The sequence below is a fragment of the Zonotrichia leucophrys genome, chromosome Z, assembly GCF_028769735.1.
Source record: "Zonotrichia leucophrys gambelii isolate GWCS_2022_RI chromosome Z, RI_Zleu_2.0, whole genome shotgun sequence".
In the NCBI taxonomy this organism is placed as follows: domain Eukaryota; kingdom Metazoa; phylum Chordata; class Aves; order Passeriformes; family Passerellidae; genus Zonotrichia; species Zonotrichia leucophrys.
The window spans coordinates 26090462-26107436 of NC_088200.1; the positions used below are offsets into that span (position 1 = coordinate 26090462).

The 16975-nt window shown below is 46.0% G+C and overlaps 1 protein-coding gene across 3 annotated transcripts; it reads right to left on the reverse strand.

Annotated features, from left to right (window-relative positions):
• Positions 1-292: 292 nt before the first annotated feature.
• HMGCS1 (3-hydroxy-3-methylglutaryl-CoA synthase 1) lies at positions 293-11569 on the reverse strand. 3 transcript variants are annotated; one of them, XM_064735847.1, is made up of 10 exons: positions 11411-11569; positions 6611-7068; positions 6114-6239; positions 5435-5599; positions 4579-4747; positions 4291-4461; positions 3409-3515; positions 2937-3062; positions 2502-2665; positions 293-2104 (listed from the first exon to the last, which is right to left on the reverse strand). In XM_064735847.1, the coding sequence occupies exons 2-10, from the start codon at positions 7056-7058 to the stop codon at positions 2012-2014; spliced, it is 1569 nt and encodes a 522-aa protein (XP_064591917.1). In that variant the 5' UTR covers positions 7059-7068; positions 11411-11569; the 3' UTR covers positions 293-2011. The 3 variants fall into 3 exon arrangements, with proteins under 3 accessions (XP_064591917.1, XP_064591919.1, XP_064591918.1); XM_064735849.1 differs by lacking the exon at positions 11411-11569 and adding an exon at positions 8262-8294; XM_064735848.1 differs by lacking the exon at positions 11411-11569 and adding an exon at positions 7915-8064.
• Positions 11570-16975: the final 5406 nt, after the last annotated feature.

The window sequence follows — 16975 nt, forward strand, 5'->3', positions numbered from 1 at the left end:
AATCAGCAATTAATTCAATTTCATAAAATGGGTATTAATTCCTCCACTATAAACAGTTTCCATATAAAAGCATTTTAAATTATCTTGAAACATGGTCCTGGTAAGATTGTTTTACACCAGCCTAGGCAACTCTTTTTTCCACTTCTGTAATGGAATTACTAAGAAGAAAGACGCAAAATGTCCACACACGTTGTGACCCCACAACTCTGGGTTTTTACCAGAGCCAGGTTCCTCTTTCCTGTTAAACAAAAAGAAATCCATCCTAAAAAACCAATAAGTCAACACTACTCCAAGAGGTTTCAAATATCTCAAACTTTATTTTAATAAAGGATCAGCCTCACAGACCTGTGAGGCCTGTGCCAGTAGCTCACTTCTTGGCTTGTCCACTGCCAGCAATGGACTTTGTTCCATGACAGTTTGTATTACAGGTGCCAAGGTTAAGTTCCATGAGGGCAACCTAAACCAAAATACTTGCAAACACCATCATCATGCATTGCTCCATCATTTTCAGCAGAACAAACAGATTAGTATTCATCAATTTATAATAAACAACTATTTTACCAAGGCTTGACTGTACAAATACAGCAAGTTATCAAATTCTAGTGAGTGACAGGTAATACACACACTTCATTACACACACACAAAAAAATGTAATTAACAGAAATAATTTTTTGCTACTTTATATTAGATAATGTAGCTTTGTAGAATTAGCAAAGAAATAAACTCAATGAAACTTCATTGAGTACATTAGCTCAACTTAAATATATATATATACATATGTATGTGTATATATATATATATATATATTACAAGCTTAAAAGGCTCATATCATAGTTCATTTCCAATCTGGGCTTTAAAAATCTACCAGAATGGACTCCCCATAACCACTGTAAATCTATCTACTGCTTGCAAAATGGATAGCTTTAGCTTGCACGCTGGGGAAAGGGGGAAAAAAAAAAAAAGACTCCACTCCTACACTATTAACAATAGTGAGAAGGACCTCAAAGAAAAAAGCCAGATTCAAAGCTACAAAGAGTCTTTCGGAAAGTATTATATAAAAGACAACTAGTAGGCTAGAGTTCCAGACAAATGATAAACATCTCTCTCCTTTGTTTGCCAATGAAAACAGCGCCACAATAGCTCTAAATTTTATTTGAAAATTTTGCTGTCTTGGATATTCTACTAAACCATCTAGTATGATGTCAAATCAATTATCCCCTTCCTGTAGAATAAAAAATTTACTACCTCCCTTCTTCTTCATCTTTCCTCCCAGTCTCCTGTGACTTAAAATGCAGGTATAAATCACATAAGATGTTAGGAGGAATTACATAGTAACTAACACAGTGAATCATAGAGTTTTTTCTAAGAAAACCACTTGTCAGCCTAGCCGTTCTTGATCCAGTCACTTTGACAGGGAAGAGAGGTTCTATTCCAGCAATGGATGTTCTTGATTCTGTGCCTGTCCCAAAGCAATGGGGTGATGGGAGACAGACTAGGAGATGAAAGGGAAGGTGATAAAGTGAAAGAGAATTGCAGTATTCAGAAGGTTGACTGCTTATTGTCAAGGCACTGAGAACCCTAACATTAAAAACTTGGACTATTTTGCACACAGTTGAGTACTAGTAGAAGTTAACAGTGTAGGTTTCAAGTCATTTTACATGGAAGAGCAGGCAGAAGATTCCTTTTCTTTTTTTTCCTTTCTGTGTACGAAGACTTGGTAATAGACTACAGCAACTTCTCAGCAATTAAAAAAGTTCAGACATATTAAGGAATCCCCACAGCACCTGGCAAGTCCTTCTATCTCCAATATACTCCTGATTTTAGTGTTCTGAAAATGTTATAAAATCAGCACACCATATTATGATGATTTTTTTCAAGGAGCCTAAAGAGTTTTGTCATGCTCCAATTAAGTACTAGTGTACACTGAAACTTCAGTGCTACTGCAATCCTTTTTCTCTCTCTCTCACCCTGCCCTCACACCTCGTTTCTTTCCCCACCTCACAGAGGTATCTTAATGCTCCCCATTGGAAATGGCGACAGTAACGCCTTCAGATTCTGTTGTTGCAGGGATTCTTGGCACTTTCTTAGCAGGGCTTGGGATGTGCTAAGAAGAAGGGAAAAAAAACATTAAATACAGTTTTCTAGTTCACAGACATTCATACTTCACGGCTAGTCCAACTCTCAAACAACATTCATGCTACAATGGATGGCTTGGCCTTAAGTCAATCAAATTGGTCATGCTTCATGCAAACAGATCATGTGAGAAGAGCCAGTTTGTTCCTCTTTCATTCTTGTGCAATTTCGTTCTTTTTACGATGAAATGTACTTTTTAAAATCGCAGTTTCAACTTTTTACTTCTGGCTTGTATGTTACATGTGTTAACAAAGTATTCAATGTAACTCGTAAAACCACTTCCTCTTAACATACATGCACATGCTAAGACAAACATGTAAATGGTTCCACCATTTACATCAAACTTTTAAAGAGTGCCGAGTGTTCACCTCATGAACAATGCCTGGATGGACAACTCCAACTCTCGCTTCCAGAGGTCCATCACTCATGAGTGGGCGTCGGGCATAAGTTCTCCTGTGTTTTTCATCCACACGCACAAGGTACCATGTTCCTTCAAAAAGATCCTCGACCGAACACTGCGGAATATAATTGGCTGCAAGAAAGGGAGGAACACATTGTTAGCTGTTTCCTGGTAAGAGTTTTACCCAACACAGGTCTTTGCAGACTGGATGCACTGAGACAGAAAAAAACAACCCACCATTTTTACTTCAGACATGTTGGGCATAATGAACACAAGCTACTTAGAAGCAGAAAGGGCTGGACATTTCCTTCATCCTGCGCCCTTATAATTTAAAGTTTGGCAGATTAAGTGATAAGCAATTTGCTCAAGGACTAGGAAGGATTGATATTTATTAGGTTCTTACCCAAATGATGTGTTTCCTGTCTGAGCTTCATGTTTTCAGCAAAGACATCAGGTGCAATACATTTTCTTGAGTCAAGTCTTGTTTTGAGATCAGAAAGGCTGGCAGTTATTTTGTCCAGTGCAGAACCTGCAATATAGAACCATCCAGGTAGGATAGAGTCAGTACTGAGAACTGCACACTGGTATGTGAATATTTCAAGCCCATTCAAAGTACTTTGCATTATAGAATCTCAAGTATTAGTCATTTAAAATATTCCCAATTACCAACTTAAAGCATTTAACAGAGTTTGAAGACCGTTATTTATTTGTTCAAGGAGACACTGAAACACTCCCTGGAGCTGGACATTCCCAGTGTGGCACTGCTGTCATTAAGGCACTGTCCTGCAGGTTTCCTTATGCTAGTGGGTTGTGCAACAAGGCAGCAAGAGGGAGCTGAGCAAGAGAGGCAGATGGCATCACCTCCCATCACTCACCAGGAGTGGCATCCTGTGTGACCCTGATGGAGTACAGGGTAGCAGCAAAACCAGAGCCATAGGAGAACACGCTGATTCTCTGTCCTGCAAGCTGCTCTGGGGAGTACCTGCAAATCATACCACAGCTTTTTAAAGTCAGAACTAAGACAAAGTTCCAGTTTTAAATAACTAGAAACTGCATCTAGCTTTGGAAAAGCAAACAGCAAATTACAGTGTCTGTAATACACATTTAGCATACTATGTACATAAATGCTGACTTTTAAAAACACAAATTCAAATACTGCTGTTATGTGCTGAGTTTGAAAGCTGCCTAGAGAAAAACATGCCTGAGAAATGCCCAAAATATGATGAAGGCAGACATATTTCATTCTTAAGCAAATTAAGGCCAAAAAAGTAAACACATCTTGGAAGACAATGTCAGAATAAAGAAAAAGAAAAGAAAACCCAGGAGGAGTGGTTTAATGTAAACTTAGTATGATTTTGTAAAAGGCTCTATTTGAAAAAAAAATTAAATAGTAATTTAATTGGCTTTACTTATTATAGTAAGAGAAGATATTCAGATTTTTTTTTCCACTTCAGGAATGTTTCTAGGGGAAGGAAGAGGGGGAAAGTTGGGGCTGAGAACAGACACTACCTTACAAATAAGATCCTGCTTTGCAAGGCAGTAAGCAGCTGTTTTGCATCAGCTTCTGACATGGACATTTTCAATCTACATGTCACTTGAACAGAATGTGTGTACAGAATTATGTTTTAACTTTAGTTTTTCTGCTTAAGGCAATCTTGTAGGGAAAGGTTTGCTAAATTATGCTTTTACAGAAGACTTTCTGAAAAAAGCCTTTTATGACCTTATTCATAAATAGCTTTTCCCAGTTTTATGCTTACTGGGCTAGAAGAGAGGCAAGGCAACCGTAGACTGAAGGGGTATACATATTTCCATTCTGATTGGATACAAGTAATGAAGCTTTGGTTTTCTGATTGAAGAGCTCTGTACTAGCTTTCATAAAAGCTTTCTCCACATCTCTGTCAAAGTATGTATCTTCAAGTTTTATATCCCTATTCAAAAGAGAAAAAAAAAAAGTTCAGAAACAGTTAATAAAATAGCAGAAAGTAAAAACACACCTTGGATGTATAACAGATTATCTGAATGAGACAGACAGCAGCCATTCTCACCTGAAGGCTTCCAGACCACTGAAAACACCATTTGCTGTTTCTGGGTTCTGGTCACTGAGAAAGTCATTCAGCAAGAGTCTAGCCACAGATTTCTGTACCAGTTTACAGTATGGAGAGTGGAAGATCATGAATCCAAAGTCATTCAAGGTGAAACGTCTGTCTGTCCCCTCTGGAAGTGGCAGAAGTGTTATGTTACAACCTCTGTTTAGTACTCACTTCAATTATGGAAATAAGCAGGGAGCTGGCAGGACACCAGTCATCGTAACAGGTTGGCATAAACATGAGACACAAACATGCAAGTAACACTAACCACTCCTGTCAAGTGCACTTAACACACTGTACTGCTTCTGTTTAAAATTTCTTTTTTTACCGCCTTTTGCACCAGCTAACAATGTTTGCTCTTTCTCTAGAACAGAAAGCTATGTTGAACAGCATTTTGACGTAATAATCTACTTAATTTGCCTCTCTTCACATGTATGTCTCTTAATATAATTAAAGGAATTACTAAACATATTGGGTTAAAAGAAAAAAATCAGTATAATTACAGAACATTTAAATATTAACCTAAGTTTCTTAAAAGTCTGGATGGAGATGGGTAATAGTATGCTTTTAACCAAGGCATTATGTCTTACACCAACAATTGCCTGTAGAGAATGCTGCTTTACAGACTGTCAGGAAATTAGCCATGCCAGAACAGAACTAAATAATTTCTTACAGGAGAAATATTTCAATCACTTCATAACATACAAATGTGAAGATACTCAGACCAGCTTTTAAATCAGATACTGAAACTGCCTGTGTGGTACACCCTCAAGCATCTGCCAATCTTGCAGTACCACCGGGAGAGGCTACGCACCCTTCTGCCACTGGGCGTGGATTTTGTTGCGATAGACGGTGTAGCAGCGGTCCAGAGCACTGAGGTAGCACTGTATGGAGAGCTTGCCATCCACCACAGGATATTCAGAGACCATGTCTGGTTTATAGAAGTCATACGCGTGCTGCATGTGGGTTCCGCGCAACCCTGGTGGGCAGAAATCGACAGAAGTTGAAATTAGTTTATTCAGCTGCTTTAAGCCAATTGGGATGTGTCCGTTGGCACACATGGGAAAAGAAGCAGCTTTGGCCCCTGTTCAGCAGATTTTCATGGCACTTCTGGCCTTTTAAGATAAGGTTTCACACAGTCCTCAATAGCCTGTAAAGCAGAGTAGGACTGAGCATGACAAACACATGCAATAAAGGATTGTCATATTGCCCTGGAAGTAGAATGTTGTTTTGTTCAGCTCTAGTATTACTCTATCAATTTTACTGGAGAATCCTCAAGGAAACAAACAAATAGGAGCACCTCTACTTGTTCCTCTCTGTGTCCTGTAACTGGACTCAGCTGAGTTAGCCCAGACAAGAAGAGATAAAGAGCAATTTTTGACATTAGTCAGAGTTGATCTGCTGCTTCAGCAAGACACAAAAATCAGGGAAGAGGCTCCAGGCCGGATGCAGTAATCTGACCTGAGCAGTGTATGTCCTCCCACAGGACTCACCTCTCTCAAAAATCAGTGGTGCATTTGGGCCCACCAGCATTGCAACAGCACCAGCTCCCCCAGTGGGCCTGGCATTTCCAGAGGCATACACAGCAATGTCTCCAGCCACCACAAGGGCGTAGCGACCTGGGAAAAACACACAGGGAAAATGAGGATAAAGAGCCATGAGTCTGGCACATCTTAACACCCATCAGCAATTTTTAGACTTTAGTTATTGAGGAAATGACACCAAGATTTAAGGGCTCTTCAATTTTGATTTTTCTCCCACATTTCAATTGGCAATCACCTGAATTTACAGAAGACCTCTACATTAGTAACTATGTCATTATTCATGCTGTAACTGAAGTGGCAAATACCCAGAGAATTTAAGAAAAAGACTTTAGAAGAGAAAAACAGTTTACCCTCTGAATTTTATGTGGTTAAACATGACCACTGTCATTGTGGGGCAGACTGATGTAAGGATGATGTAACTTTCCAGGAAAATACTGGTGACTTACCGTCCCAGGAACTGGACTCAATCCAATTAATAGCATTAAAAAGAGCAGCTGTGCCTCCATAGCATGCATTGGTGGTGTCAATTCCTTCTACATCTGTATTACCAGACTCTTCAAAAAGCTGCATCAGGACGGTCTTCACAGATTTGGATTTGTCAATTATGGTCTCTGTTCCAACTTCTAATCTCCCAATGCAATCATAGGAAAGGTTGTTCCTCTCCATGAGCTTCTGGACCACAGTCAAGCAGAGGGAATTGATATCCTCCCGGTCAGAGCAGAACCCCATCCTTGCCTGGCCCAGCCCAATGGTGTACTTCCCAGCATCCACACCATCGTACTTCTCCAGCTCTGTCTGGTCAACATACTGAGATGGAAAATATATTTCCAGTGCCACAATTCCCACATCTTTGGGCCAACAGGATTCAGCATTCACTGGAAGAGACCCAGGCATCGTGGCAGATCTTTAAGAAAAGAAAAAACCACAAAGCCATATGATTTACTCACATATACTTAGAGGAGCCTACTTTCAGTTCCTGCAATTGTAAGGAAAAAGATGTGTTGCATGTATTTTACAATGTCATTTGCAAAAGGCAAGCCTTTGCCTCTGGTGAAGCTTCGGTATGAGCATACTGTAAACATCATTAGCTTTAAGAGGTTTTTTTTTTTATTAAGTGAAAATACAGATTTCAGCCCCAGAGATGAACAGACATAGGTTAAACACAAGCTATCTTTCTGAAGCAAAACCATGCACTTACCAAGTGCTAAGTGTTTGAGACATTAATGTTCAATATCTTACTTCTGCTAATATACAAAGTCTCAATTTTGCATATAGCCAAGCTAGAAACACTGGTTATTTTTATTAACATTGCTAGTTGAAAACCCTTACTAGAAAATAACCATCTTAAGACAGGGCAGGATTCTTCAAAGTAATTTTTATTTTTAAACAAAGTGACATATGTCACTTTGTTTTGTTCACACTTGCAAAAAGGCAGAATTATTTCTGTGTGGGTTGGTTTTTTTTTGTTTGTTTTTGTTTTCAGCGGGGGTGTTGTTGTTTCTTTTCGTTTTTCTATTTGGTGCATACTCTATTCCGGCATTCCAGAACACTGGAACTCCTAGCACACTGCCTGGAGTACTTCAGGGCTGAGATGAACAATGTTCTCCCTGATAGGCCGAGTTTCCTTATTCTAACCCCACAACTTTCCTGTCACCACACTTGGTGATTTACTACTCCCAAGGACACACTACACCCCATTACTTCAACCCTCCCTCAATTACACAGCCCGGCACCATCCTCCTCAGCTTACATCCCGACAGGGCACCCGTCCCTTCCGTGCCCAGCTCCAAGCTTCCAGAACCCAGGACCAGCTGCCTAGCGGGCCAAAGAACGGCCCCACAGCGGACTGCGCGGTTTTAAGCAAAAGAACCAATTTCGCCTTGCTTGTGTCCGCTGCTGCCGTCCCCACCACCTCAAGGTTATCCAAGACCCATCCTGGAGCCGCGGGAATGTGCGCACAGGGGATCGCAGCGCGCCTCAGCCGCAGGTGGCGCCCAGCGCCCCGCCGTGCCCCCGCTGGCCCTCAGGCCGCCGTGCCGTCCCGTGCCCCCGCTGCCCCACCGCACTCCCACTGCCCCCCACGGCGCCGCCTCTTACACGCTGCGGAATCCCATGGCCGCCTCCTGCTGCGGGCAGGGCGCATGCGCGACGCGGGCAGTGCGCGTGCGCAGCAACCGCCACGCCCGCCCGGCGCCGGGACAGCGCGCTCGGCTCGGCCGGCGGGCACGGGCGACAGCTCCTTCAGGAAATAAACCCCAATTCGCCGGCACCCGAACCCCCGCTGTGGAGAGGCTTCCTGTGTGGTCTTGGCTGTGTTTGTTTTGTTGTTTTGGACAAGCCCTCGGCACCTCGCTTTTGTTTCCAAAGTGGGGCGGTGCCGTGTCGCCTTATCTTGCTTTAAACTAGACAGATAAAAACCCCCAAACAACCCACAAACTGAGCAAACTCGTAATTTTTCCTGCCTTCTGTGAGCTGTCGGGCAGTATTTTGGGTTTGTTCTGGTACAGCAGAGGGCTGATGCTGTTTGCGGAGCGGCCATCGGCCAGGGCAGGGAGGGAGGGCGCTGGTGCAGCGGTGCCCGGAGCCGCGGGGAGCGGGGGGTGTCCCTGCCCAGCACCGCCAACAAGTCACACACGGCTTGGGGACACGCAGCAGCGCTGGGGTCCGAAACCTGTCTCCAAGAGCTGTGCGCTATCCCAAATCAGCACAGGCACTGCAGGAAGTCGCTTTCTGGCTCCCATATGAGTGCAGACATACTGCCCACAGAGAGATCCCAAGGTACCAGCTGGTAAAGGGCTTTGGGGATTCAGCTCCCTTTCTAGCACAAAACACCTCATTTTATCAAAGAGGAAATTCCAGCTCATCAGTGTCTGGCAGCCACACCGAGGGTGAGCCATGTACCCAGAGTAGAGCTCACTGCTGCTCCAAGGGCCAGACAGCTTAAATTTGGAGGCTGCAGAGAATCTCAAAAGGCCTAACTTTATTTAAGATTCATTGAATCTTAAATCATTGAATAACTTGGGTTGGAAGGGACCTTAGATATCATCTCATTCCAACCCCCCTGCCATGGGCTAGCACACCTTCCACTAGACCAGGCTGCTTAATGTATCCAGCCTGGCTTTAAACACTTGCAGGGATGGGGCATTCACAGCTCCCTCTGGGCAGCCCGTGCCAGTGCCTCACTACCTTCACCCTAAAGAATTTCCTCCCCATATCTCATCTAAACGTAGTCTCAGTTTGGAACCATTCCCCCTTGTCCAGTCACTACACATTCCTGCAAGAAGCCCCTCTCCCTCTAATTTTTAATAAGCTCACTGTAAGTACTGAAAGGGTGCAGCGAGGTCTCCCTGAAGCCTGCATGCAGCATGTAATGGACTTGAGAAATAATGGGTGTAGGAGAATAGCAGCTTTTAACCAGGCAGTGAATTGTTGGGAAAATCAATATGCCAAAAGGAATTACATTATTGATGAGAGCTGATGAAAACAAGTGTTTTCTGTACTTGCTCCTTGCAGAACTTCAAGATGCCAAAACTGGCATTCAAGTGATATTACTTGCTGCGGTTCTCTCATCAGAAAACTTTGTGTAGAACACAACTGAAGGGAGGGTGTTTCTTTTGTGTTCCCAGGCTCACCAAACACCAAGCTCACCAGTCACACCCAGCAGGGTGGCAGTCTGGGCTGCCATGAGCAGCACTGCTCTGTAAGCATATTCTGACCACTGAAGGAAATGGGACCTACGACATCTCGAGTCAGTCAGTCATCACAGAAAAAAAATTTGTTTACTCAGTGTAAAACAGACAGTCTTTTGTCAACAGCAAACAACATCCTATCATTGAGTTTTGACTGAAAATGAAAACTTTCTCAGAAGTATTATTTGTTTTAAAATAACAAGAACCCGAAATGCTTCAGTTTATGGAAACGAGAAACACACTTTGTTTCGTGTCTCCTTATGATTCTGCTGGGAATGAACGAGAAGCATAAGCCAAGCCAATCCTTTCCGCTTTTGCTACCAGAAACATGCTTGCTTGTAACAACTGGTGGCGTTACTGTCTTTCTTAGGCATTTGAGCATACTATGTCAATAATTTGACTGCGTTATTTTCTGCCTTAGTTTTTAATTCTAACGGAACACTTTACTCAAAGGCAGAAAATAAGCCCCGGCCTTGTTTGCTACAAGCGATGCCTTTGGCTCCGGAGGACCGGTGGGAGGGGCAGGGCCGGTGGCGGCCCCGGCTGCGACATCACCGCCTCGACCCGCAGGGGCCCGCCGGTGACATTGGCGCGCACGATACCCGTGCCGCCACCAGAGGCCGCCGGACCGCGGCCACCTCCCCGAGGGACGCTCGGCTGCGGGCGCCGGGATGGGCCGGGACGGGCATCCCGCGGGATGCTCGCCCACCGCCGAGCGCCGGGATACAGGCAAACCGCGCAGATCCGCGGGGACGGAACTGGGGCGGAGCCGTGCGGCCCCACCCGCGCGGATGGCGGCACACCCGAGCACGGGGCTCCATCACAACACGGGTGGGTGCCGGGATGCCCACACCCTGCGGCAAACGCCGTAAGGAAAGAAGGCGGCGGCATCCCTCGGGGCAGCACCCGGCTGCCTCTGCCTGGGCACGGGGGTGGCGCGGGCAGGGAGGCACGCTCGGTCCACCTTTCCCGGCTTGGAAGGACGACGCTGTCGCGACATTGAGAGGCAGCTAAGGGACACACCGAAGGGTCCTAGGTTGCCTCCGAGACGGGTTTAGAGCCCGGGGGAGCCCCGCAGCAGCCGCTGACCGCAGCTCACACAGCCGAGGGCCTCCCCCGCGGGCAGGGCGGGAGGCGGCGGCCGGGACCCCCACTGCGGGATGCAGTTCCTTCGGGACGCACCTGGTTACCCGGGCAGTGAGCATGGCCCGCTGCATCCCCCGACGGGGCGTGATGCTTCGGACAGCGGCTGGCGCGGGATACGAGGTGACACCTAAGTTAGGACACCCTGACACATTTTTTTGGGGTGGTTTTCATCCTTTTTTTTTTTCCCCTTTCTTTTAATTTTTAATTTTTTTAAATTCCTCTCACCGCCCCGGGGCCGCTCTACGGGCGTTCCTCCGAAGGCTCTGCATCCACAGGAAGCCGCTCCCAGCTATGCCGACCCGGCGTGCGGCTCCCCCTCCCAGCCCCGCCGCCCCTCGCGTGCTTCCCCCACGCGGCTCCGCAGCCCTTCGCCCCCGGCCCGAGTGCCTCCGCGGCCCCAGCCGCGCTCACCCGTCGGAGGTGATGGCTCCCGGTGTTGTTCCCAATGTAGCTCCCGATGTAGCTCCCGTTGTCGCTCCCGGTGTCGCTCCGCACGCACTCAAGACAGCACCGGCCTCCGGCGGGCGTGCGGCCCCTTTAAGCAGCTGCACCGCCCGCCACCCGGTGCGCGGCCTGAGCGGCAGGGCCGTCCACCAATCACAGCCACGGCTGCACCAGGTCCCGCCCCCCGCCCGGCGAGCGGCGGGCAGAAAGGGCGGGGGGAATGGCGTGAGAAAGTGACGCGGCGTGGGCAGAGGGCGGTGCGCCAATGGGGACGCGGCAGGGGCGGCGGGCGCCCAATGGAAGCCGTGCGCCGTGCGGGGACAGCCAATGGAGGCGCGCAGCCGACCGCGGGTGAGGGTAGGAAGGGCTCGGGCCGGGCGCGAGGCGGTTGCCTGGCAACGGGAGTGTCCGCGTGTCCCGGCCCGAGCCGCCCGCCCGGAGTGTCCCGGCCCGGGTCCCGGCCCCGGCGCATCCTGACCCCAGTGCTTCCTAACCCCAGTGCATCCTCACCCCAGTGCATCCTGAGCTCCGCGCATCCTGACCCCAGTGCATCCTGACCCCCGCGCATCCTGACCCCAGTGCATCCTGACCCCAGTGCATCCTCACCCCGGCGCATCCTGACCCCAGTGCATCCTCACCCCAGTGCATCCTCACCCCGGCGCATCCTGACCCCAGTGCATCCTCACCCCAGTGCATCCTGACCCCAGTGAATCCTGACCCCGGCACATCCTGACCCGGGCCCATGCCGACCCTGGCTTGTCCCGGCTCCAGCCCGTCCAGCCCCCCAAGTGGCCCGGCCCCGGCGTCCCAACCCCAGAGTGCCCCAGCACCGGGGCTCGCACGGGGCTCTGCCAGCAGAATTGCTTCACACAGGATGTGATGGACGTCCTGCCCTGCCCTGCCCTACCCTGGATCTTCCCGTAACATTTTAATTCGAGCTCGTTAAATCCTCGTGTGCCAAGCCGCACATCACAGGGTTACTGCTGTCTGACAAATTGGCATTGTGTGGGTTCCTTCTGCCAGCCTGGCTTGCCTTTAGGCCGTGCGATGATTTATTGTCACCTAATCCATTGCTGCACACCCCCGGAGAACTGGGAGAACAAACCTCTGCTGTAGATGGGAAGCTGCTTGACAAAAGTCAAACATAAATTTTGTACCCTGGGTAATTGGGTTGTAAACCACTGCTCAAGTCAAGGAAATGCACTCCCTTGGCAGCCGTCAGGTTCTGTGAGATCTGGCTGCTGAAGCCAGCAGGAGACAACAGCCTGCTCACCTCACTCCACTCCAGGGTGTCAAACCACCATCTTAGGGGCAGGTAAAAACACTGCTAAGGAAATGGGAAAGCCATCATTGGAAGTGTGAGCTCCTATCCTGTTTGTTGAATCTGTTCTGCCATTGTCATGGGAAATCATCACAAATTTGTCACATAACTATCTGTAGTGTGAGGATTGAGAAATACTACTGAGAAATCAAGAAAAGTTTTGCTTGCACATGCTACCCTGGAGTCTCCTGATAAGCTTGTGCCAGTCACTGTTACAAGCCAGTTCCATTTGTAATTCTGAAAAAAACATGTTGACAAAATGCAAATTCAGTAGGTGATGGTGTAGTTACATCATGTAGACACAGTTACCTCCTTTGCCTACAGACAAAAGGGACTTGTCAGGAAAGTTCGTTTTCTGCTCTTGGACTCTAAAACTTCATTTCCTTCTTTTCCATTCCTACCACAGGAAAAAAACCTGAAAACAAACAAACAGAAAACCAAACCCAAACAAACAAACAAAACCAAAACTCCCCCACCAAAACAAAAGCAAAACCAAACAGAACAAAAACCAAACAAAAAACCTACAAAAAAATCAACCAAACAACTAACGCAAAAAAAACCCCCAACATACCCTCAAAACCACACAATATGAAAAAACAGAACCAGAGCTGTATTCTTGTTCTGGACATCAGAATGGGCTCCTAGTACCAGCCTCAATATGCACTTGGTGACAAAATATTTCCTGCCACAGGGGTGCCTGGATTGCCTAGACTTTCTGGAAGAGGTGCTGGGCAGCAGAGGGACCAGTCCACTTCCCTGCTTCCTGGGGACTAGGCTGCCTGTGCTCCAGGCCAGCACTGGCTCCCACATCTCAGGCAGCCTGGGCTGGGGCTGCCCTGGAGAAGGCAGGCGGTGTGATGGAGCTGTGGGGAGCCTCCTTGACCACCTCTTCCCTTTCACTTGGGAACCGTATTCAAATTTGGGCCATTGCCAGAGGGACACCATGATGGCGCCTGTGCTGGTACAAGCCTTGCTGACCCTGACCCAGTGATTTGACTTCCCAGCTTCACCTCTGATCTACTCATCTCTACAGACTTGTGTGAAAACCCGGGCTCTTGTTTGACCCTGTTTTGCCATCGCTGGCCCTGCTCTGCTTGTTTGTTTGGGCACTGTGAGAGCGTGCCCTTGGTGGGGTCGCTGGCCTGCCTGCTGCCTCGCCGCGGCTCTGGCTGCTCCTAGCAATGCAAACCTGGCTGCTCTCGCTGCTCCTGGTGATGCAAGCCTGCCCACCTGGGAGCCTGCAGTCAGGTGTGGGGGGGTTCCTCCTGACAAATGTCTTGCTTGCTTTCAAAATGGTGATGTCAGAATTGGGTTCTGCAAATTTTTTTGGTGCATGTATAGTCAACACTGAATGAAGGTCTTAAAAATGCAGATTTTCTACAGATGTCATAAAGAAACCCTGCCAAAATTACTAAGATTAGCTTGGTGAGGTGATCCATGTTATTGCTTTCTTTCCCACAATCTATGTATCTCTACTCTCTATTTAGAGATTTACCTGGTCTTTACACTGCTAAAAGCATTGGTTTTGTCTACTCAGGATGTTTATGGATCCAGATGCTAATTTAAATTTATATGAAGTCCAGACATCCTCCTCTTGCAGACTGGTTTGATGACTAATCCTTTATAGGCTAAGACCTAGAACCTACTTTTTCTTATTAATCCATGCAATTTATTGTATAATTGTTGTCAATATTGTTATTATTTTTATTCAGCTTTGTGACACCATTTGCTTTTCCTGCTACGGACTGTATAACAAGGGAAGAATTATAAAAAATTGCAGATCCTTCACAAGAAAGGATCTGCCTATGCTGGTGTTGCAATAGTCTACAATTGTTTTACATTAATTTCTCATAAGGATTGCATTAATATCATTAAAGTTGTTGGTGAATCTTATTTCAAACCTCATAGTTAATTAATTATAGTTTTCTAACCAAATTATGCTCCAGATATGTGATTGCACTATTTCCAGCCTAGCTAGTGAGAATGCCTTTCATGGCTGTAGAGCTTAACCAATCTGCCCAGAGAGATATTCAATCAAAAATTGTATTTGCAAATTATGTTTATTTGTTTGCACTAAGGACAGGTTGTTTTAATAAAAATGGTACTACCAAAGAAGCTCAGCATAACTCAGAATAACATTGTCTCAGAAATGTGTTCAGGTGTGCTACTCAGGGCGCAAGCAGGCATCCTCTTCCTCTGTTAAAATCCAGGTGTTTTGGTAAAAGAGGGGTTTGAATTTGAGCCTCTATCAACATTTTTCAACTGTGTAAAAGTGTGTGGTAACTCCTAACCCAGTGTTTTGAAAGAAAAGTGTTTGCAATCTTATGACTCTAGTCTGATTTCTAGTTTTAAGCAAGAGTATCAGATTCAGGGTGCTGGTTTTGCTTGAATAGACCCTGTTTTTGTTTAGCACTTCTTAAGCAATGCTATCTGTGATTTCTTTAAAGCATCCTAAAGACTCAGAGGCTGTCACATTAAGTTAATAACTCTTAAAATAAAATTTAAAAGTGGATGATAATAATCTGTTAAGCTGTTTCTCAAAAGTGGTTAAGAGTGACTTTATTGCAATTCTCAAGAATATTAATTACAAGTCTAATTTGGACTTAATTCAATGAAAGTTACACTTCTAAGCCACTAAAATACTCACTGGTGTTTTCAAATGCATCCAACTAGATCTTTTAGGCACCTAAACCTATTGAAGAGAGAGCTTTATTCAGCATTTTCAGGGAAAACAAAGTAATGTGCCCTAATAATCTCTTCCACAAAACAAGATGTTGAGATGACTTTAACAAAAAAGGCATTGATTTTATTTTGCTGCCAAGTACAAAATAGCAAAGGTCAAAAATAATGCTCAGGTACAGAGAATATGAGATCATTCAAGTGAAGGTTTGGAAACTGGAAGATTTTTCTTCTACATATTTGTGTGTCAGCGTTCAGGGCTAAATAAAACTGTACGAGGCAGTGGATCTTTCAAGTGTTGTTTTGGTACTTTATTTACCAATACCAGGAAATAAAGTTTTTATTAGATTAAATGACTGGTATAAATTATTTCTAATTCAATTTACAAAAGAATGCACAGTAATCAAAACTTGAAATACAGCTGGAAGCAGGGAGTGGACTTTGTAATCTCATAATCTCTCAGACTGATCTACTGATTCCAGGAGAACCTGACAGGAGACATCACACTGACAAACTGGAAGATGTAAACAAAAATATCAAAGCCCGTCTTTAAAGTGGGTCCAGCAAATGCAAATATTTCAATAACACTTGCCTTGTAAATCTGATTGGGTCTTTAATTTCAATACAAAGAAGAAATTGCTAAACTGATAAGAATCAAAGATTTGGAGGCCAAAAGGGCTGACAGTACAAAAATTAGTTACTAGTATCTGTACTGCTTTCCAAATGGCAGGGATAACTGCAGCTGTGCTGTGATCCTATGACTGTCAGAGGACAGGTCTGCAAGCCAAGACTGCATGGAGCTTCCCAGCAGCCTGTACCGAAACCAGCATGAACCCCTTCCCTTCCCTTCCCTTCCCTTCCCTTCCCTTCCCTTCCCTTCCCTTCCCTTCCCTTCCCTTCCCTTCTTCCCTTCCCTTCCCTTCCCTTCCCTTCCCTTCCCTTCCCTTCCCTTCCCTTCCCTTCCCTTCCCTTCCCTTCCCTTCCCTTCCCTTCCCTTCCCTTCCCTTCCCTTCCCTTCCCTTCCCTTCCCTTCCCTTCCCTTCCCTTCCCTTCCCTTCCCTTCCCTTCCCTTCCTTCCCTTCCCTTCCCTTCCTTCCCTTCCCTTCCCTTCCCTTCCCTTCCCTTCCCTTCCCTTCCCTTCCCTTCCCTTCCCTTCCCTTCCCTCAGCTTGGGAAGGTTGTTCCATTTTCTGTGAAGTGCTCTCTCCCATAGCACAGCCGTGGAAGTTGGGGTACAGTCCATGCTCCAGTCAGTATGTTTACACTCTCAAAAGGTCACTGGTTGCATTGATGGCACAGCTCTAAGGAGCTGAGATGCCATCATAAACCCACCTAGAAATCGGAAGGAAGCAAGAAGGTTCAAAATCTAAAAGGCAGAGCAGAACATGAGGAAGAAAATGGAACTGCCAGAAAGAGCAATGTGCTGCTGCCATATTGTAAAGTGCTTCAGCAGTTTTGCATTCCTGGTGCTCTGCTGACCTGGGCCCGTGGGGTTTGGATTCTGTGTGATACCCCTTAGCTAAATTATCTGTG

What these genes read in the sequence shown, in the direction of transcription:
- HMGCS1 (XM_064735849.1), bottom strand. An exon ending in ACCACTGATTTTTGAGAGAG is followed by an intron (nt 5,600 to 6,113) that starts GTGAGTCCTGTG and finishes TCTGCCCACCAG; the next exon opens with GGTTGCGCGGAACCCACATG. An exon ending in ATCCAGGCATTGTTCATGAG is followed by an intron (nt 2,105 to 2,501) that starts GTGAACACTCGG and finishes CCTTCTTCTTAG; the next exon opens with CACATCCCAAGCCCTGCTAA.